This window comes from Cyprinodon tularosa, unplaced genomic scaffold (assembly GCF_016077235.1).
Source record: "Cyprinodon tularosa strain WSP-4 unplaced genomic scaffold, ASM1607723v1 ctg433, whole genome shotgun sequence".
NCBI classification, from domain to species: domain Eukaryota; kingdom Metazoa; phylum Chordata; class Actinopteri; order Cyprinodontiformes; family Cyprinodontidae; genus Cyprinodon; species Cyprinodon tularosa.
In genome coordinates, this window is record NW_024039156.1 from 192,858 (window position 1) to 214,208 (window position 21,351).

General features: G+C 39.6%; 3 protein-coding genes across 9 annotated transcripts in view; 1 reads left to right on the forward strand and 2 right to left on the reverse strand.

The window, feature by feature from the left end:
- Window positions 1-3,202, forward strand: part of LOC119792895 (myoferlin-like) — a 56,238-nt gene extending 53,036 nt beyond the window's left edge. For all 7 annotated transcript variants that reach the window (XM_038299734.1, XM_038299735.1, XM_038299739.1 and 4 more), the window contains 2 exons: window positions 12-159; window positions 2,592-3,202. In XM_038299734.1, coding sequence (XP_038155662.1) covers window positions 12-159; window positions 2,592-2,630 — 187 coding nt within the window. In that variant the 3' untranslated portion in view covers window positions 2,631-3,202. The remainder of the gene's footprint in view (window positions 1-11; window positions 160-2,591) is intronic.
- Window positions 3,203-4,707: 1,505 nt separating this feature from the next.
- aarsd1 (alanyl-tRNA synthetase domain containing 1) lies at window positions 4,708-12,873 on the reverse strand. Its single transcript, XM_038299743.1, has 12 exons — window positions 12,729-12,873; window positions 12,304-12,432; window positions 12,066-12,225; window positions 9,420-9,477; window positions 9,178-9,334; window positions 8,949-9,065; window positions 8,737-8,867; window positions 8,603-8,669; window positions 8,426-8,517; window positions 5,212-5,266; window positions 5,044-5,138; window positions 4,708-4,955 (listed from the first exon to the last, which is right to left on the reverse strand). The coding sequence occupies exons 1-12, from the start codon at window positions 12,765-12,767 to the stop codon at window positions 4,817-4,819; spliced, it is 1,239 nt and encodes a 412-aa protein (XP_038155671.1). The 5' UTR covers window positions 12,768-12,873; the 3' UTR covers window positions 4,708-4,816.
- A 3,001-nt stretch (window positions 12,874-15,874) lies between these two features.
- ptges3l (prostaglandin E synthase 3 like) lies at window positions 15,875-19,455 on the reverse strand. Its single transcript, XM_038299744.1, has 7 exons — window positions 19,286-19,455; window positions 19,059-19,172; window positions 18,916-18,982; window positions 18,702-18,800; window positions 18,512-18,601; window positions 16,858-16,920; window positions 15,875-16,732 (listed from the first exon to the last, which is right to left on the reverse strand). Exons 1-7 carry the CDS (start codon window positions 19,318-19,320, stop codon window positions 16,724-16,726), a joined length of 477 nt encoding a protein of 158 aa, XP_038155672.1. The 5' UTR covers window positions 19,321-19,455; the 3' UTR covers window positions 15,875-16,723.
- Window positions 19,456-21,351: the final 1,896 nt, after the last annotated feature.

Sequence of the window (21,351 nt, forward strand, 5' to 3'; positions counted from 1 at the left end):
CAAACCAACAGCCGTCCAGAAACGTCTTTCTTCTGGTTTACTAACCCATGCAAGACCATGAAGTTCATTGTGTGGAGGAGGTTCAAATGGGTGTTCATAGGACTTATCTTTCTCATAATCGTGGTGCTCTTCATTGCCATCCTGTTGTACTCATTACCGGTAAGTATCGATGCGTGAAACACTAAATATTCTTCTTACAAATGTTCTATACCTGTCTCTCCGCCGTCCTTCTAAACCTGCATCGCATTAAAAAGTTGCTTTAGTTGAATAATTCACCCAAATTGAGCCCTGAAAAAAACATTAAGCAGATATACTAAGAATTACATTGATATAATTTTCTATATACAACAGCATTGATCTGCATTTGTCCTGTAAAATATTATTTTTGGAGTGACAAGGTTTTGGATTTTCTTTTGCCTCAAGTCAAACTCAACCAGATATAGACACTTGATACATAACAGACAACACTGCATTATAATCTGAGTGGTTGACTTATATAAGGATAATAAAGTATTTCCTATTCTTTAAGATCCACCTATATAGATATATCCCTCTAGATTTGCTTGCATTGCACGCAAAGATGTTTTTCTTTGCCCCTTCTCAACATACTCGTACTCGTCGTCTCCCGCTTTATCCGGAACCGGGTCGCGGGGGCAGCAGACTAAGCAGAGACTCCCAGACTTCCCTCTCCGCAGACACCTCCTCCAGCTCTGTTGGGGGAAGCCCTAGGTGCTCCCAGGCCAGCTGAGAGACATAGTCTCTCCAGCGTGTCCTGGGTCGTCCCCTGGGCCTCCTCCCGGTGGGACGTGCCTGGAACACCTCCCGAGGGAGGCGTCCAGGGGGCATCCGAAAAAGATGTCCGAGCCACCTCAACTGACTCCACTCGATGTGGAGAAGAACCGGCTCTACACTGAGCCTCTCCCGAATGACCGAGCTCCTCACCCTATCTCTAAGGGAGAGCCCAGCCACCCTGCGGAGAAAGCTCATTTCAGCCGCTTGTATCCGGGATCTCGTTCTTTCGGTCATGATCCAAATTTCATGACCATAGGTGAGGGTAGGAACGTAGACCGAATGGTAAATTGAGAGCTTTTCCTTTTCGCTCAGCTCTCTCTTCACCACGACAGACCGGTGCAGCGTCCGCATTATTGCAGCAGCCGCACCGATCCGTCTATCGATCTCCTGCTCCATTCTTCCCTCACTCGTGAACAGGACCCCAAGATACTTGAACTCCTCCACTTGAGGCAGGGACTCTCCTCCAACCTGAAGGGGACAAGCCACCTTTTTCCGGTCGAGAACCATGGCCTCGGACTTGGAGGAGCTGATTCTCATCCCGGCCGCTTCACACTCGGCTGCGAACCGCCCCAGCGCACGCTGTAGGTCTTGGCAGGAGGGAGCCAGCAGAACTACGTCATCCGCAAAAAGCAGGGACGAGATCCGCTGTTCCCCAAACCAGACCCCCTCCGGTCCTTGGCTGCGCCTAGAAATCCTGTCCATAAAAGTTATGAACAGGACCGGTGACAGAGGGCAGCCCTGTCGGAGTCCAACATGCACCGGGAACAGGTACGACTTAGTGCCGGCAATGCGAACCGGCACTAAGTCGGACCTCTTCCCAGTACATGAGATAGACAAAAGAAAAGAACATACTATAAAGACAGAGGTATTCAACATCTGTGAACCAATATTTCATTCGGTTTATTTTTTATAGCACTAATTCAAATGTAGTCTCAAAGTACTTTACAAAGACAGATGAAAGAAATGTTAAAGACAAAGAAGATTCACTCCTCCTCAATTAGCATGTGAAAACAGATTGTTGCTTGTAAGGATTGCTTGACATTGCAGTAATCCTTCAAACCTAGCATCTTACAGCTACTTTGGAGAGGCAGCATTCCCTGTAAACAGGAAGCAACCTCCAGCAGAACCAAACTCTGCGAGTAATTTTCTGCAAAGGCTGAATAGGGGTTCAAGAAGACATGCAACAGGAATATAGAAGTAATCATCCATAAATACTTTCTACATTAGGAATTAAGGCCTGATAGCAGCAGCCCAGCTAATAACTCTCCAGGATGATGTCACAGCCAAACAGCATCAGATCAGATGAGGCTAGTGACAATAAAAGGCAGAGAGAACATAAAGTTGGTGGTTGACCTAACAAACGATGCAGAATTGGAGAATAGAGATAGAATGATGAAAAGTGGTCTTCATGTCCTCCAGCAGTCTATGCCTATAGCAGAGTAACTATAGAGATAGCTCAGATAACCTGAGCTCTAACTATACGCTTTGATTGAAAAGGAAGGTTTTAACCTTCTCTTAGAAGTATTCAGGGTGTTTGCCTCACAGGGGAGCAACCTGATAATTCTGCTTCCAGTTCTACTTTAAGGAACCACAGGTAAACCTGCAGATTGAGAGTGAAGTGCTCTGTTGGGAACAATCACATCTTTGATAAAAGATGCAGATTGGCTACTAAGGAACGTCTACTTGTCTAGAGTTGTCAGCGTCAACAGAAAAATAGTTAAAAGTATCAGAAAGGGAACACAGGATTATAATCAATCCAGGTAACGGTGCATTAACTTGTTTTAACTGATCTCTTTCAGAACTACATCTCAATGAAGATTGTGAAGCCACTTCAATAACTCTACAGTGGAAGTCGTTCCAACTCCTATTCAGAGAGCTTTGGTTCTTTTTCTTTTCTACAGTATTTTATTGTTGGGATAATAGCACCTGCATATTTACACTATTAAAAACAATTAAATGTTTTTTGTATCTAGAAAACTTCAATGTGAAACAGATGGGACTCCTGTTGTAAACATTTCACACTAAAATGATCTAAAACCACAGAATGGTGATAAACTGTTTTTTAGGGTCACAGGTTCTGCACTGGATCACTCCTGTCAACAGGTCTCTGTTCACTATCACTATTTAGACTTTTAAGGTCATTTCATTTGTACTGGGTTCTTTACCAGGTGGCTTTATGATTATTTTTTTCTTTCTATGTTGTGCCAATCCATATTATTCATGTATTTGCCGTTCTTTTTTGTACAAGGAATATTACAAACTCATTAAAAAATGTTTTTTTTAAAGAAATATTTATAGAGGATCCATTTGTCATCAGTGCCAATAGGCTCTGTAGCACATCATTTGCACATGAATGTAAAACAGTCTTGGAGGAAAATTACAATAAAGATCCTGCAAGTTTCTAATGAAATCTGTATTTATTTTCCATACATTTACAGCAGAGGAGAAAATCACAGCCAATACATAATTTGCTCAGAATATATTTAATTGTACCAAACATGTAAAGATGCTAGAGGATAGACTGGAGATGATTTCAATCACAGCAGCTAGTTTTACTTGCTGATTAAAAAAAATATTTTTGATGCCGTCAGGCTTTTCTAAAAGCTTTAAATCTTGTGAGCAAAACTGAGTTATTTGGTGATTCTGATGAGCATCAGAAATAAATGGAACAATGAGAAAATAGATTAGGGATGGTTTTAAATGTTTGTTCCATGTGCTTAAATATTGAATACACATCTTTAAGGAAACCCAAACTAAAATAGAGAACAGAGGTCGAATCCTATGGGTCTTCTGTACCAGATGCAATATTCTTTTTGTCACAGTCGCTGACAGAAAAACTGATTAGTACATGGGTTTTACGATTTGTTAAATGGCAAAAGCAAATGTGTGCAACACTCACCAGTTAATTTTTAAATGTATCTAGTGTCAGCAGGGGATACACCATGTGTCTGAACTGCACCTTGATTTTACTAAGAACTAATTACCGATGTATCGGCGCAATTTCTGAGCTCACCGAGCTGCTAGGTCTCCGACATAAATGCAGCAAACCAATACATTTTTAATCCATGAAAAATGGCTCCTACATCCTTACTATTGTTTAGAAACAGCTGGCTGTCTTTGACATGCATTGAGGAACCATAAGAATCTGAGTCTATTCAAAATAGAAACATAATACAAATATTTACTTCTTAAAATTGACATTTAGCAGTTCATTGTTTTAAACAATATTTGCATAAATGGACAATAGGGCATTTATGATAAATTAAAACATCTTTAATAAACATTTGTATTGCAGGAATAATTTCATGCAAAACATTTTAGAAGCAATCCATCATTGGAACTCTAAGGGGGGAAAAATACAGAAATGACAGCATTCTCAATCCCCTTAATAATAATGCAATTTAGAACCGATCAAGGTTTCAAGAAATGTCTTAGTGAATCAGTGCTACACTCCATCAAGTTTGCATGTGTTTTTAGACACAAACTTTTACAAAAGCAGTACCTTTAGAAATATATCTTTTTTTCCATTCTAATGAAATCAAATATGGTCAACTCTAGGTGACACTGACAAAAAAAAAATCAAGGGGGTTTTAAACAACGGAATTGTTCACTAGACACACACACCTTCTCCAACAGTCGTGTCGAGTCCCAATGCAAATCATAGAAATCCGGTGAAGTGAAGACTCAGGACTATCTAAGAACGCTGCAAAAATAATCTGTGCGCCAAACTTGTGAAATATTTTGGTTTGGAGCACACCTTTGTGAGCAGCAGGTTCATTAGAGTTTTAACGACAGCGGTATTAACAATAGTGCTATTACATTTTTTAAAGACATTTAATTAAAACAAGATTTGTTTTTGTAAATGCTCTGTGAGATGACAAGATAAAGATGATTTTATTTTAAGGATTTTTAAACAACATTGTCAGAGATGCTAACATTTGTCAAGGTCTGCATGTCACCTTTAAGGTGCGTCACCATCCTTTATGGTCGCTGTTTCTGTTCTTCCAGGGATTGGAAGCTGAGTTTACTCTTCTTCTGCTCTGTGATGCTCGCAATGCTGCCTTAGTAAAGCCTCCACCTCCTCTCTCCTTGCCAGGCTGTTTGCTTTGCCTTGGAAACGCCCGTTCTTCCCTGCACCTTTTCCTTGAAGCAACTCTAAAACCCTGAAGAGCACAGAGACATCCTGTGTTCAACAGCTCATTTCCACCAGATAAAAATAAAAAAGATGGAAGATGTGTCTGAATCTCTTACTGTGGTCCTAATTCAGCCACCTGTCCACTGGGTCCAGCGAGGAGAAACAACCCAGGTCCCTTTTCATCTCCAACAGTGAGGAAAACGAGAGTTTCCTTGAAGCAAGTAAAACAATTATTCCAGAACTCATCATGAGCCAAACGTAGAGCAGTCAGACAGTGATCTTACCTCTGTGTTCATTTCATTGGCAATGATGTTCATGAACTCATTGTCACCCTCTTTTCTGCAATTAGATGATGTTAAACTATTGTCAGTGACAAAGATGCATGGTAAAATTAGTCATAACTAAAAACTTCCTTTTTGTCAAAGATTTTCCTGCAGTTAAAGCCACCTTGTTATCTGAACACCTTCCCTGATCCCATGGAAATGTCTCAATAAGATGTCAACGCTAACATGTTTAGTGGGCATGGGAAGGTGCTAACAAGACGACCTTCGTCCATCTCTGCCGTCTCTCCCTCATGGCTTGTTGAAAGCTTTCAATACAGTAGTAGCCATTCAAAATTTCCCCACTTTCCTTGATGGGCCCTTGGTTGTTCCCCTACAATTCCTTTTTCAACATCAATGGTTGTACTAAAATATTCTTCTTGTCATGATTTGTGGACATTGTGATCTAAGGAGAAGCGCCATCTCCTGGTCAGATCCTGTAATTCACTGAAAGGGTGGAGTCAGAGCAGGGTCGGACTGGGAAAGATTTTCAACCCTATTTTTTCATCTACACGGGCCCAAAATCCCGCCCCGGAAAAAAAAATAGAAGCACAGTCCAGCGCGAGCATCTCAAATGTGAAACACATTGTGGATTAACCGATGTATCTTGAAGTATCACACGACAACCATCACCAAGACTTCTATAACGCGGTTTCACTGGCTTTGGTTATTAACACGGACGCAACAGTTACTGCTGCTCCATAACCTCCAAACTTGCACGAAGTGTGAAAAGCCCTTTGGGCAAGTGACCTTCACATTTCATTTGCTCAGAAACAATTTTTACTTGCCCAGTATAATGTCTCATAAATATAGTTCCTAATATTTATTTTTGTATAGATATCAATGAAACATGTTTGTTTTTTAAATGTTTTTTGTAATTCAGTAGTTTCCAGGTTCCTGGTGTGTATCTGCATGCGTCAGATAATGAACTCAACCCTACATTACCGTGTTAACATGCTTTTCAATCCTTCCTGCACATTCTTTTCAAACTAAAATTTGCTTTAAACTGTCGTGTGCTTGGAAAAATATAAATTGTAATGTTAAAAATCACAAAAAAAAAAACTTGACAGCTTAAAAACTTACAATACTACTACTTACCAATTGAACATGTTTAGCTCTATAACATTTAATGCACCACTCCAATGTCTAAGAGAAAAAATTTAATGAACATTTTTTATTATATGACCACTGTACAGAAGACTGCCATATGATAGAAATATTTACACTGTGAGCATACCATTATTATTATTATTTTCCTAATCCCTGACTGATCATTTTTAATCTAGCGTGTATTATAGTATAGATTAAATTCATCATCCAGCTGCTGCTCTGCACAATTCTCTCCCCAAGAGCTGAATCACGCCATCTAGCGGAAAATCACACGGCTTTTTCAAATCACGCGAGAATGTGTACAAAACGACAAAAATGGTGCCCACAGCGCTTGTGGGTCATTTTCAGCGAATGTCTGATTTTAAAGTAATTTTGAGTGATAAATAATTTTTTTTGCGACCATTGCTCTTGCCCGGCTCTTGCCCGGCGGGCAAATGCAATGAAATTTGTACTCTCCCGACAACAAAACTACTTGGCCTGGGCGATCGGGCGAAGGTTAACATTGAGCCCTGCAGAGGCAGACAGGCAGTTCTTTAAGAATGAATCCATGAAATCTCAGTGGTGTGTCAGCGTTCACTGCCAGTCTAGGTGGCATGTGGGCAATGAAATGGAATAATGTAAACAGATGCAAAACCCCATCATGCACCGCAACATATTTTTGCAATATATTCTAGCATAAATTCGCCAAATATAAGAGGAACATGGTAGTTTGGCTTAAAGAAAGCATTTTAGTTCATTATAATTTAGTTTGTTGCAAGGATTTTACAGTTTGAAGAAAGAAAATACACCATGTGCCAACTGTCACAAGGATGTACATGACAAGGAAGGACTATACATACTGCATGCATCAATTATAGTTAACATTGTATTACTTCTTGAACTCCTTGAGTTACTTATTGTCACAGGAAGGAGCTTCGGCCGGAGAAGGAGAGGAAACGTTGGGGCCTGTATAGTTCAAGGAGGGCCGGCCAACCAGGCAAATGCCCGGTATCACAGATTACCAGTCCAAGCCTGAGTCAAAATAAAAAAATATGCACACCCAGGAGAAGGAGAGGCGTCACTCCAATGGCTGGAAGTTGGAGGGGATTTTGCTGGGAGTTGCAGGGAAGTGGGCAGCTGTTCAGCTGCTGTTTTACTGGGAAGGACCATTTTGAATGGCTGCTACTGTCCGTTTTCTAACAGCAATGCTAAAAACTATTTCTACTTTATCCAATGATGCACACCTTTAATTGGGTCTGTCACCTGACAGAACCTGTAATTTCTAAGCGTACAAAATAGCTTTGCAAGGCCCTATATCAGGCCTGCCCATAGTCGGACATAGAGGGCCTCTATCCTGCAGGTTTTAGAGGTTTCTCTGCAGATTCTGATTACTGCATTTCAGTGAAAGCCTGGGAATCAGCAATCAATGAAAATCAGCTCCGCTGAAGTTGGGAAACCTCTGTTCCTGTTTGGCTGTGACGCCATCCTGGAAAGAAACATCAGCTGTGCTGCTTCTATCAACACCCTTGTTTATAGATGTTGGAGATCGGCCTGTTTTCCAGTGTGGTCCTGTTTCTCTGACCGTGACTGAGTGGATGTGCTCTCTTCGTCCTCTGGCATGGGAGCTGCCTTGGAGCTCGTCTGCCTGGCTGTGTGTTTCCTGGACGGGGCCGCCTTTTACAGCTGCTTTTTGTATCTCTGCTTCTGTCTCCTTGAACCCCAGTCGGCCTCGGCAGATGGCCGCTCACACTGAGCCTGGTTCTGCTGGAGGTTTCTTCCTGTTAAAAGGGAGTTTTTCCTCTCCACTGTCGCTACAAGCATGCTTAGTGTGGGGGATTGTATTTGAGTCAATGAGTCGATGCAATCAACTGGTTTTCCTTAGATAGAAAACTTTGTATCAATTTGACTGTATGATCTGGTTGAACTGTAAAGTGCCTTGAGATGACATGTGTTGTGAATTTGGCGCTATATAAATAAACTGAATTGAATTGAATTGAATTAATACTTACAGGACACTGGCCCTCAAGGGCCGACTTTGGGCAGGCCTGCTCTAAAAACTGACTATTGTACACATTTCTTGCAATCTTACTTGTGTAAACTGAAGAAATGTCCTCTGTCTGGGTTATTCTTAAAGTTCTGAGCGATGAGGACCGCCATATCACGAAGCAGAGTCAGATTGGTCTGCAAACAATTTTCACTGGTGAGGAAATTCAGAGCTGCAGCTTCAGCTTACTCCTGATAAATAAATGAGATGAAATACTCTTACCTTCTGTAGCAGCTTGACAGACTTCTGCAACTTGTCCACTGCCTCCACATGCTCATCAGGACCTGTCCTGTAGAATGAGGATCAGATTGAATATTTTCCACTCTAGCTTCATTTGACAACCGATTATAACCTACTTCAGAAGAGACACCAGAGAACGCTCTGTGCTGTAGCTCTTCTCTGCATATTTTAGAACTCTGTTTCCTGCGAGGAAGATCAGGTTGGTTTTGTTTTTCTTTCCCTTCTCTGTTCCCAGCAGCTTTATAACCTAGGATCAAAGAGGAGCAAAAGTGAATAATTTAGCACAACCAGCTCCAGTTAGCTGAAGTGATTTTACCCGAGTATTTACCTGTAAGTGGCTGAGGTTGGTCACATGGGTTCCACAACACATGTTGGCATCAATGCCCTCTATATCAATAATGCGAATAGGTCCTGCATGGTCATCTGGCAGCCCCCGACTTCTCACCTGAACCACATCAACACAATTTACTTGACGTTTGTTAAAGACTTCATATTTCAATCACTGTTTATCACCAAAATCCTCAGTTATAGAAAGTCCAACCTCTGTGTATACGCACTTTCTCCACTGCAGGGTCGTTTAAAGAAAGGAGTTGAACACTGACAGGAATGTGAGCTCGGATCTTCTCATTTACGGCTTCTTCCAGTTCCTGGAGCTGCGCTGCTTTCATAGATGGAGTGTCCAGTTCAATCGTGCTTCTCTGACGGCCCAAATCCCTACAGAAATGGAAAGGTGAACAAAAGGACTAGATAAATGCTCAGTTCTCTTTGTTGACTGTTAAACTAGAGTCTAATGATTTACCATGATGTGGTCTTGTACCCAAACATCTTGTCTGCCAAAGCTGTGATCAAATGTTGACCTAAAAAACAAGGACACCAAATATAATCTTACAATTACTAAAACATTGCTCTTCTTTTGCATTTTAATAACACTGCAATCGCAAAGTTTTAAATATTTTTGAGAGAACAGATCATCACTAATCTAAATGACATCCCTAGACACCTCTGTTTATAAGTTGTCTAACTCTGTCTAAAGTCTTTTGCAGGCTGTAGGCAGTTAAACAGCAACATTTTTCCATTAGTCTTGACCAGCTTCCCTGTTCCTATTAAAGAGAAGCCATCTCACAGAATTTTAAATCCTCTCCTGTGGAACCAACTACCAGTTTTGTTCTGTGAGGCAGACACCCTGCCTGAATCCTAAACCGGGCCCTAAACTCTAACCCTAAGCACTAACCGTCTGTTTGCGCGTTCCTGCGAATGGCCACATTAAAGGAATAGTACATCCAAAACAGGATTAGCCTTCATTTTCTACTCACCCCCATGCTGAACAACACTCTGGAGTACTTTTTTGATATCTCAAATGCATCTGGAGATCTGGGAGGCTTCTTGCTGTCTGCTGACATTCAAATAATGGAGGTCTATGGCGCCCGAGACAGAAAGGTCCATAAAAGTCCACAAAAAACGTGTCAATATTCCTCCATACTGCTCGTCCAATGTATTCCAAATGTCCTGAGTGGGTAGCGTCCATAATTTACTCGAAACGAAGTCATTTAGAATGTTTTCAGAGCATAAACAGTAGTGTATAGGATTTCCTGAAAGCGCGCACATGCGCGTTCATGAAGCTATGGAAACCGCGGCAGACCAAACCGGATGAAAGTGCGCATTCAGCTCGGCAAAGAACTCATGCTCTTCCTCAACACTGAAGTCCTCAGACATTTTTCTTTCGTTGTTTCTTTCTTTGCACAGGTAAACAGCACATTTCTTCTTCTACGCTTGCATTATCGACAGAGCAGACGCTGAATGCGCACTTTCATCTGGTTTGGTCTGCCGCGGTTTCCGTAGCGTCGTGAACGCGCCGGCGCGCGCTTTCAGGAAATCCTTTACACTACTGTTTATGCTCTAAAAACATTCTAAATGACTTCGTTTCGAGTAAATTCTGGATGCTACCCACTCAGGACACTTGGAATACATTGGACGAGCAGTATGGAGGAATATTGACACGTTTTTTGTGGACTTTTATGGACCTTTCTGCCTCGGGCGCCATAGACCTCCATTATTTGAATGTCAGCAGACAGCAAGAAGCCTCCCAGATCTCCAGATGCATTTGAGATAAAAAAGTACCTCAGAGTGCTGATCAGCATGGGGGTGAGTAGAAAATGAAGGCTAATCATGTTTTGGGTGTACTATTCCTTTAAGGGCCATCCCAAACCACGTAGTGGGTAGGGCGAGTGGACTTTCACCCCTTAAATAGCGAATGTGCATCAGTGCAGGCTGGAATTTGGCTGTGGGTATAACAGTGTACTAGTGGTGAAGAAAACATGTGCATTCACATGTAAGTTCTGCTGGTTTGCTGCATCTTCATCACACTGACCAAAAATCAAAATTTAGAAAAAGACATTAATCCTAAATGGAAGGTCCTCTTTGAAATAATTTCACTAGATATTTTTAGATTTAAAAAAAGAAAGAAAATGGCACTGTTTGCTGTTATGATAACCTGGGCCACAGCGCTACAGCCACACATGCGGTGTCACTGTGTCTTCCCTTTTCTGTGAAGGGAAGTGGGTCTACCATTCGCGTTTTTAATCCTCACGTACAAAACAGGCGCCTTCCACATCTGTGAGTTTGACTTTACTGCAAGTGAGGCATAATAGTTAGTGGTTAGGGGGTGCTTTGAGATTCAGCCCCTTTCTACTTTATGCAAGGCTTAAAAATTAGCTTTTTTTCAGCGCAGCGGACTGGAGTTGTGACAGGCAGCCCGGGCCACAGGCGGCTACGCTCTACTCCTTCTATTCATTCTAGCTAATCTGAATCAATCAATTCCATTTGGAGAGCGAGATCATCTGTGGCAGCAGCACTAGACATCTTCCAGGCATGTGAGGAAAACTAGCAGCAGTTCAGCGGACAGGAAGAATGAATGGTAGCCAGCGCACGCGGATGATGTCATACATGCGCTGCTTTGTTTTTAAAAGATAGAAATATAAAAAATATAACCGTGGATGTCTGGGGGACAGTGATTGGCCTACATGTTCTGAATGCTGGTGTACCATAAAGAATAAATGATGAACAGTTTAGTTTGTGCCTTCAAGTCGTTGCTCATAGGAAGACGTTACTGGATATAACCTAACGGAATATCTTCAGAACGGCTCCAAATGACACAAAACTCATATGGGTGAGTAGAACATGATGGAATAATGTAAAATCAAGAGCCCAGTGTAAAAAAACAAACACACAGCGTTCCCCTTTAAGCACTTTTAGAGGGCCAGTATTTTAGGGGTCCAATTCATTTTACATCAGGCACATTTGAAACTGTACCTTTTTTTCCTCCTATCTCATATTTATACTATTTTGTATTCTCTTTTATGTAAAATACTAATTAAGGTAATGTACCTTTAAAAAAAACAATGAACAACATGCCTTTATAGCCCCTTTATTGACCTCAGAGACTCACCTGAGTGCTGCTGCATGTGATCAAACCTCCTTTCCCAGTTGACCTCAACACACACCTCCTGACCCACCTCCACAGGTGAGGTCACAAAGTGAACTGCATCTGGTCCTTGTCTAGTCACCCTTAAAACAGGAACATCTCCAATCAGGCCATGGTCATCTGGCTGTGGGAGCATTAAGGAAAGGATTACACTCTGCCTTTCAACAGTGGAACATGTTTAATGCTGAGGTTTACTGCATACTTGGCCTCCTCCTTCAGGGAATAAGACTGTATCTTGGAGCATGACATTAAAGCCTTTTATGGTTTCCTTCTTCCCATTCACCTCCTGTTTTAGCTCAGCTGGAGAGCAGGATACTACAGAGGTAACAAACTGAAAGCAAATGAATGGAATATGTCAGCTAACAATGCTTTTCAAACTACAAGTTTAGTTCATTTATCCGATGATAAATATGGTAAATAAATGCAACCCTTAATGAATGTTAACACAAATAAACCTGGAGTATATATACAAAAAAAACACATTTATTTCCGATTTTCCGGCGTGAAAAACTAAAATTGTAGGAAGCTTTAGCCACATTAGTTTAGCAGCCATGCTAACAGCTCCAGCTAGAATACAAAGATGGCGTCTCAGGGATTTATTTTATTGTCCGATTTAGAGATTCATACCTTCTTCATATAAGAATCTCGCTGACACTGGAATGCCATTTTGACTAAGAAAGAGGCAAACTGTGAGCCCAGAAACGGTGCAGACAGGCAGCTGTTAGTGTAGTACGGGAAGTAATGCAGACCAAATTTAGCAGCTTCGAGTTTTCCGTTTCATGGGATATCCCTTAAAGGGACAGTGTCATACGAAGTACTGCTCTACTATGGACAAAAATCTAAATCATACTAGACATCAATCTCAGCAAAGGTTATGTGCAGTTTTTACATCTGAATATATATATTAGGTTACTTTACAGAACATGCTTTCAACTTTGAATGCAATATTAATTATTATTATATAATTATTATTTTTATTGTGAGTTAAACAATGGCAAAATAATGGAACATATAATAGAAATCTTGAACATGCAAACACACAACAACGCTTCCTGAAATTGTTTTAAAAAATTCTATAAATTCACATTTTGCATCTATTAAATTATTAATTCCCTTTTGATAACTCTCTATGAGTTGAATGGTTCTTCAATATCTTCAAATCTAAGCACAGATTCTCAAATAGTATTTGAATTGGTTTTGTAACCACTTCATATTCATAGTTCACATTTTCAAACAATTAACTATTTCCACAAACTAATATATGAACTACTTCAAATTAATTTGGTAAATTAAGTCATAATTCTACACAATAGATCCTCATATTTCACCCTTTAAATGTTTGATCATAATATATAGAAAGAAATGGAAAATAATGCAGTTAAAATATACTTTATTTGCAGTGAAGCCTTTATTTAGCCAAATTACAGAGAACTTCAGAGACATAAAGGAACATCCAGGTTCTGCTGAGAAGATCTGGATCCAAAATTATTTCTAACATTCCTCATTCAGCAGCAGATTTTCCCAAGATTGCTCGGTGGCTTTAACTCGATGTGGTGCTTTACATTTTAAGTGGATGTGGCTGACGTGCTGACTTGTTTTTAAGTCCTGGTGGGCACAGCTTGCATACAAACGTCAGTTTTTTCTTTCAGAGTCTTCCTTTTTTAGATCAAGCGCTCTGCTAAAATGGCATCAGAAATACCAGTAGATGAGTCTGAATTGTGCAGACTAGTACTAGCAGTAGACATGCTGGCCTGTCATGCTGTTTGTCATAATAAGTGCTGTAAAACTTGACGTTATCCAATGAAAAGTGTCATTATTAATTGTGTGCAAATGTGAGCTGTATGTGTTGCTCATTGTTCTTTGTGATGTCGCTCTCGCTCACGTTCATTACTTCAAAACTGATCCATTCAGTTCACTGTATGACTGTATTGACTGAATGCCGTTTGTTGAAAGCATTGATGCACAACACTGCACAGCCCAATGTCTTCATGGCAGATGATGCGTTCCCACTGAGAAGGAACATGATGCGACCTTTGACGTGGTTGTCTGGCACTTAGGAGCAAGTATTCAGTTACCGACTGTCACAGGCCCACTTAGTGGTGGAGGATGCCATCGGCATCCTGACCTCACAGTGAAGATGGTGTTGCAGTGTTGTGGAAGTACGCAGTGAGGTGTTTGAAGGCCATGTGTGCTTTCTAACTTCATGCTTACTTCAGCAACTGGTAAGTGACCCACTGTGAGGGTTCCAGAGCCTGGGGAGGGGCCTCTGCCAGGTGTTGGTCGGGTCGCTACTAACAACTCCTCGGGTGGGCAAGACGTGTCAGGGATGCATTCAAGTAGATCTCCATTATTACCATGCAGCCAACAGCATGATTCCACAATCCTTTTCCAGAATGACATTAGCTTTTTTTTTTAAAGCTACAAAGTAATCTATTAAGTGCAAATATGCCATGGTCCTACGTATACATGCATTGTTCTTTTTCTTAAGTGAGGTTTGTGTATTGTAGTAATTAGTAGGCATGCAGGAAAAAATACATTTGGCAATATATCAGGGTTTTTGGCTGCCGATATAATATCGATCTTTCAGTATTTCAGTATTGTTTTTAAAAAAAGCTTTTCCCTTGTTTTATTATCTAAAACATTGAGGGAAAATGGTCAACCTCTGCACCGCCACTCTGGCAGATAGGGCTGTGGAACCCTTTTGCTGTCCAGCATAACACCATATCTGTAGTTGAGTCCGTCACAGTGGAAGACATGAACTGACTGAAACCCCAAACAACATTGATACCAAAATAACTAAATGATCAATATTTTCTGAGGAACAGCGCTTGCTTTTTATCTATATATTAAATTTGTTAGCTGGGAAAAATATTGCAATATATAGTGATATTGCAATATCGTTATAGAGTATTGCTACCCAAGCATCATGACATATCGAATCCCAACACACATGCCAATACTCACCGCTACCTTACCTTGTGAAGGTCCTACGCTGTGAGCTCAGGACCACACATGATAGATGCTCCCTCCAGAAATGTGATCTTCAAATGCAGTTTCACTAACTGCAATCAATTCACACTGTCATAAAGGGAAAAATATATACCTATGTCTTGTATTTTTGACAATGAAACATACTAGGATTAAATGAATCTATGAAAGCTGTGTTTATGTGTTTCTTTATGGTTTTTGAGGAGCCATTTGAATTGGGTTTTCATATCTCTGAGCTGACTACATCAAAATGAATCACAGGTTATCTTGTATTTTAAAGTATGCATATGGAAAATCTTCTCTTTTATGACTTTATTCTAGTAATGTTATGACTTTATTACAATAATGTTGCAACTTTATTCTCGCATTAAGAAAAAGAATAAAAAAAACAATTCTCTACCCGCTCCTTTGTAGTTGTAAGACAGATCACAGCCTCTTTATTTAGACTTGACAATTTGAAGTAGGCTAAGTGATGTAGTTCGATGTCCTAAGGAAAAATTATAACAAAAAGGATAAGTGATTTTATTTTCATATGAGTTATTTTTTTATATAAATTGTTTTTGATTTAAATGTAAATTGAATGTGTGAAATATAGAATCAGGTTCTTGTTTTACCAGCATACCACTTCTGTTCGGCGAACTTTTACATTTAATCCCAAATAGTATAATGGAATATGTCTGACCTCTAAATTCCGGCCTTGGATTTTCTGGGCTGCATGGAATCTTCTACGGTTCGACATTGGCTAAGGGGGTTATCTTGAGGCTCTTTTGATGTCTGCATTGTAATGAATTTATCAATTTTTATTCACATTGTGCATGTTTTAGAAGTTAAAACATGAACAGTATATTTCTCTTTACTTGTGTTATTAAGTCGTATTCCCTTAGAAGAATTCCCACATTCAACATGTTTGCCAACCTGAGCTTTACAGAAAAAAAAACAGAATCTAGGAGAGAACAATAAGGAAAACAGACATGAGGAGCCAGGAAAACACACTGATGTGTTTAAAGTCATTATTGTTCTAGTAGAATACTGTGGTTACCTGAGATCTGTAAGCCCTGTTGCCTAAATACAGAAGAAGCTTTTTTGTTCATATCACAAGGTAACAACTGGAAAATGCTTGAAATAACAAAATAAATATTTTTTCAACATTACATGAAATGTTAACATTTAAGAGCAAACAATTTTTGACTTGAGTAGTTTATTTTTAATTTTATGCTTTTTTCCAAATCTAAAGTGATGCATGTTGCTTCTTTTTATCAATGTTAAACTTGATAAAACCAGTGCTATTATTTTTTTTTATTGATTTCTTATATAGTTTAAAAACTAATTTTTTTATTTTGTCTTCAAATAATGCTGCTACCAGCTGGACTTAACAAAGGGGCTAACTTGTTTCTCCATTTCATCTCCTCCCTGTTTTTATCATACAAATAAATTTTACTAATCTTTGAAAAGTTAATATTTTCTAAACAACGCTGACAATTCCAACAGTAAATCATAATTCAACATAATTTAAAACAAAAGACATAGAAAATGTATTTGTTAAAAAATCAATAATTTTCACAAGAATTAGCATAGTGTATAAAAATCCAGGACTGTACAAAAAAATGTCTCCAACAAATGTAGAGCCATCCGTTTTAGTCTGACTGTAAGAGAAGACAATAAATACATGTCAGTGTAAACGTTCAAAACATATATATAAAGAATTTGTCATTCAAACTATTCATTTGTTATATAACAATGTGAAAAACTACCAGATTACAGAACTTACATCACTGAGGTCTCCCATATCTGGTGCTGCTCCTTTGTTTCCGCTGGCCATTTCTTGAATCATCTGGAAAAAAAACAGATATTTAAAAGTTTAAACATGAATAGGTTGCATAAATATTATATACAATTCAATTTTTAAAGATTTGTTTCTACTACATTCACACACAAAAAAAGAAAATACAAATTTGAATGGCCTTGACTGCATGGGACAGAGTAAAATACACAAAAAAAATATATAATCTTACATTGTTTTCAAAGTTGTTTCAATGTTTTTAATGTATAAAAATTTGTATGTACACCACATTTTTCCATTTTTTTCTTCCAGCTTTTTTTATATTACACTGTCACAAGTAGATAGCAACGAAATGAACTCTGCATTTAACCCATCCCTTTGGGGAGCAGTGGGCACCCAGGGAGCAATCGGGGGTGAAGGGTTTTAGTGGCAGTCGGTAGGAGCCTCAGAACCTCAGGATTCCAATCTCTAGGACCTAACGACTAGGCCGCCACTCCCTGAAATATATTAAGCGACAATTACCATGTTCAGTAAAAGATATTCTGTCAAAATGTGCTGCAGCCAGCAGCCTTTTGAAGTCACCCTGTTAGGAAATAGATTTTACCTGAGTGTATCTTAATCTGTCTTTTTCTCTAAAGACAGGTTTTACAGAACTAATGGAACCATCCACATCATGATCAAGGAACACAGCTTACAGGTCAGATTGAAATTCATGACCAAGTTCAAATCAGAGTTAGATCATAAAATGAACAAACTTTGAACACTGGTACTTTTAAAGAAAAAGGACAAAATAAGCCGAGTAGTGATAACAGAATTAGCAAAGAAACCCATGGTGTTTCTGGATCAGCTGTAGAGATCGACTTAGAGAGGGGAACCTATGGACATTATTAGCTAATTATGTATTCCCATCCTGGAAGCTTTTTCAATTAAAAACATCAGAACTAGTGTTGAGTTCGCAGCTTTATATAGTAGCCCAAAAACGTGTTTTTGGATAGAAGACATGCAAATTGAACCAGAAGAACGGTTTGCACCTTAGAAATGGGGAGTCGTTTTGGTTTATTTGTTAGCCTTTCAAAGAAACCCATAAAAGCCATCCTGTTCATTGTTGATCACAAGCATGTGGAAGAACTTAACATTTTGGCCTACATACAGAAGACTATTTGGAGGAAAATTTGGCCAGAAACACAAACAAAAGATAATTTTTAAGTGGAACATGGTGTTAGTAGCATCCTACAGGTATAAGGACATCGGTAAATCAACACAAAGCATTGGATTGCGGCCCGATAGTTCCGGGTAGACTCAATGTTGGATGATTCTTTTATCATTCTAACTGAGCTTCAGCTGCAACAAATTCACACAATTTAAAATCTACAGATGTAAAAACCTGATACAGGTTTACGCTAAAGAGGTTGCAGATCTAAGATCAGATCTAAGATTTTTATTTGTAAAAGAAAGAGAAAATTTTGTTTAATTTTCATTCCATTAATTAAATCTGTACATCTTTGTGTTAGTTGCATAAGCCCGATAAATTAGCATGATGTTTATGGTAAAATGACAATGTGAACAGTTGAGGGGTATGTATTGTTTTCCAAGGCATCATATTATGGCTGTATCACCAGAGCTGAGTGTAAGAGCGACTCACATCTATATACTGGTCATACTCTGCCTTTCCCTCATCTTCCTCATGCTCCCAGTCTCTCCAATTGTCAAAGTCTACATTAATCCAGCTGGCCTGCAGGAAAAGCAGCGACACATTGTCAAACATACAAGTTACTCAATGCTAACATGTCACCAGGGTTGTGTGTAACTGTGGAGTTTATCACTTTTCATACCTTTGCTGGGTCCTTCTGGAGACGAGGCCATGCAACATCAGGTTTCATCTTTCTTAGCAAGACATTTATGGTCCGTTCACGCACTGTCTCTCTGGAGTCCTTGAAATTGGTTAAAAATATTTAGATTTATGTTTTAAATCACTCAATACATTCATGCGTTACTTTAAAGATTGAGTAACTAAACAATCCAAGGTTAAGAGAAGTGAATTCTTACATTGATTTGGACTTTGTCGTAAAAGTGCAGCTCATTGTAGATTACATCATCTGTGTCATTTTTGCAGCTGTATCACAGAAAGAAGATTTGTTTGAAAAAGTCTATAAGGATAGTAGCATATATCTAAAATATTCTATACCCACCATAAAATCATTTTCTCTGGCTGGATGTCTACTTGGACATCTTTAGGTTTTTGAACAACAAAGTTGATTGTAACATATTTCTTTCTGTCGAACCACAGTGCATGGGCTGGCTGGCTGTTACGATATAGAGCCAAACGTGATATGTGTTATATTATACAAGCAATTTAAAAAACTATAAGTGTGAGTAGCTTCTTTCTGGTGTTTACTTGAAGAAAGCTATCCCTTACCTTTCTTCTGGTCTTACAATCCTTTGTTTGTTCATTTTGAAAATAGTAGGAAAATCTTAAAAAGCAGCTTCAACCTCTCCAGTTCCTTTAAATCACAAGGTGAAAAGCGTGTGTCTCCTCTGAACCAATACAATGGCCAGGCCCAAGAAGTTATATATAGAGCACATCAGCTGCTGGGAGTGACCTCCCTCAGCCCCCTCTGTGCCTTTTATAGGCTGTCAGTGGAACAGTCGGGAAGGCAGACGCAGTTTCTGGTTCAACATTTGAGCTCCCTGCTGGCTAAAAAATGTGGGGGAAGGGAGATTTAGAGAATAAACAAAAATGATCTGCCCAAAGTCATAACAGTTAAATTGTAAAATTTTTCTTCTTTTAAATGAACTGTAATAAAAAAAAAGAAGTTTAGATAGTAAAGTATTTTTATTGTATATAATTAAATATAATTATAACAGTTAAAAGCGGGAAAAGAGTGCCAGTTTATTCAGTGTGAGTCCAGAATACTTGGTTTCAAAATAATTAGATGATGGTTTTACAGAGAACAGACTAGATTAAGTCTTCAGCTAACTTCCACATTGAATGCATTATAACAATGTCCAAGATTTGAAAGCTGTTTCCCAAACCTTTATGCCAATGTAGCCCAAACCTTTTGCTCCGCCCACCTAAATTAACAAATTAGTTAGTCAGAGGCTGCATGTTTTTTTTTTTTATCACAATTAAAATGCAAAACAATTTTATTCTTGTTTTCCTTTTTACCTGCTTATTCTAAAGTTCAACTTCCATTTTTTTTCATAAAAATGAAAGTAGAAAAGTACATCACAGTTCCAAAGAAAGAGTCATAGATGTTTCCCCTAAGAAATAAAGTTGTATAATTTCCTACGGTTTTGGGTTTAATGTCTTGATCTAGAAAGTGTTTTATTCTATTCCCAGCAAAACTGAGCATTCATCAAATACACTATATTGCCAAAAGTATTTGCTCACCCATCCAAATTATTGGAATCAGGTGTTCCAATCACTTCCATGGCCACAGGTGTATAAATTCAAGCACCTAGGCATGCAGACTGTTTTTACAAACATTTGTGAAAGAATGGGTCGCTCTCAGGAGCTCAGTGAATTCCAGCGTGGAACTGTGATAGGATGCCACCTGTGCAACAAATCCAGTCGTGAAATTTCCTCGCTCCTAAATATTCCACAGTCAACTGTCAGCTGTATTATAAGAAAATGGAAGTGTTTGGGAACGACAGCAACTCAGCCACGAAGTGGTAGGCCACGTAAACTGACGGAGCGGGGTCAGCGGATGCTGACGCGCATAGTGCGAAGAGGTCGCCAACTTTCTGCAGAGTCAATCACTACAGACCTCCAAACTTCATGTGGCCTTCAGATTAGCTCAAGAACAGTGCGCAGAGAGCTTCATGGAATGGGTTTCCATGGTCGAGCAGCTGCATCCAAGCCATACATCACCAAGTGCAATGCAAAGCGTCGGATGCGGTGGTGTAAAGCACGCCGCCACTGGACTCTAGAGCAGTGGAGACGCGTTCTCTGGAGTGACGAATCGCGCTTCTCCATCTGGCAATCTGATGGACGGGTCTGGGTTTGGCGGTTGCCAGGAGAACGGTACTTGTCTGACTGCATTGTGCCAAGTGTAAAGTTTGGTGGAGGGGGGATTATGGTGTGGGGTTGTTTTTCAGGAGCTGGGCTTGGCCCCTTAGTTCCAGTGAAAGGAACTCTGAATGCTTCAGCATACCAAGACATTTTGGACAATTCCATGCTCCCAACTTTGTGGGAACAGTTTGGAGCTGGCCCCTTCCTCTTCCAACATGACTGTGCACCAGTGCACAAAGCAAGGTCCATAAAGACATGGATGACAGAGTCTGGTGTGGATGAACTTGACTGGCCTGCACAGAGTCCTGACCTCAACCCGATAGAACACCTTTGGGATGAATTAGAGCGGAGACTGAGAGCCAGGCCTTCTCGTCCAACATCAGTGTGCGACCTCACAAATGCGCTTCTGGAAGAATGGTCAAAAATTCCCATAAACACACTCCTAAACCTTGTGGACAGCCTTCCCAGAA

Excerpts from the sequence above, each read along its gene's own strand:
- aarsd1 (XM_038299743.1), bottom strand. The coding sequence starts at position 12,767 with ATGGCATTCCAGTGTCAGCGAGATTCTTATATGAAGAAG. Across the intron at positions 9,478-12,065 it reads TCACATGCAGCAGCACTCAG|GTCAACATTTGATCACAGCT; the intron begins GTGAGTCTCTGA and ends CTTGTTTTTTAG. Across the intron at positions 5,139-5,211 it reads CCAATGAAATGAACACAGAG|GAAACTCTCGTTTTCCTCAC; the intron begins GTAAGATCACTG and ends ACTTGCTTCAAG.
- ptges3l (XM_038299744.1), bottom strand. The coding sequence starts at position 19,320 with ATGAACAAACAAAGGATTGTAAGACCAGAAGAAAG. Across the intron at positions 19,173-19,285 it reads ATTGTAAGACCAGAAGAAAG|CCAGCCAGCCCATGCACTGT; the intron begins GTAAGGGATAGC and ends ATATCGTAACAG. Across the intron at positions 16,921-18,511 it reads AGTATGACCAGTATATAGAT|ATGATTCAAGAAATGGCCAG; the intron begins GTGAGTCGCTCT and ends TTTTTTTTCCAG.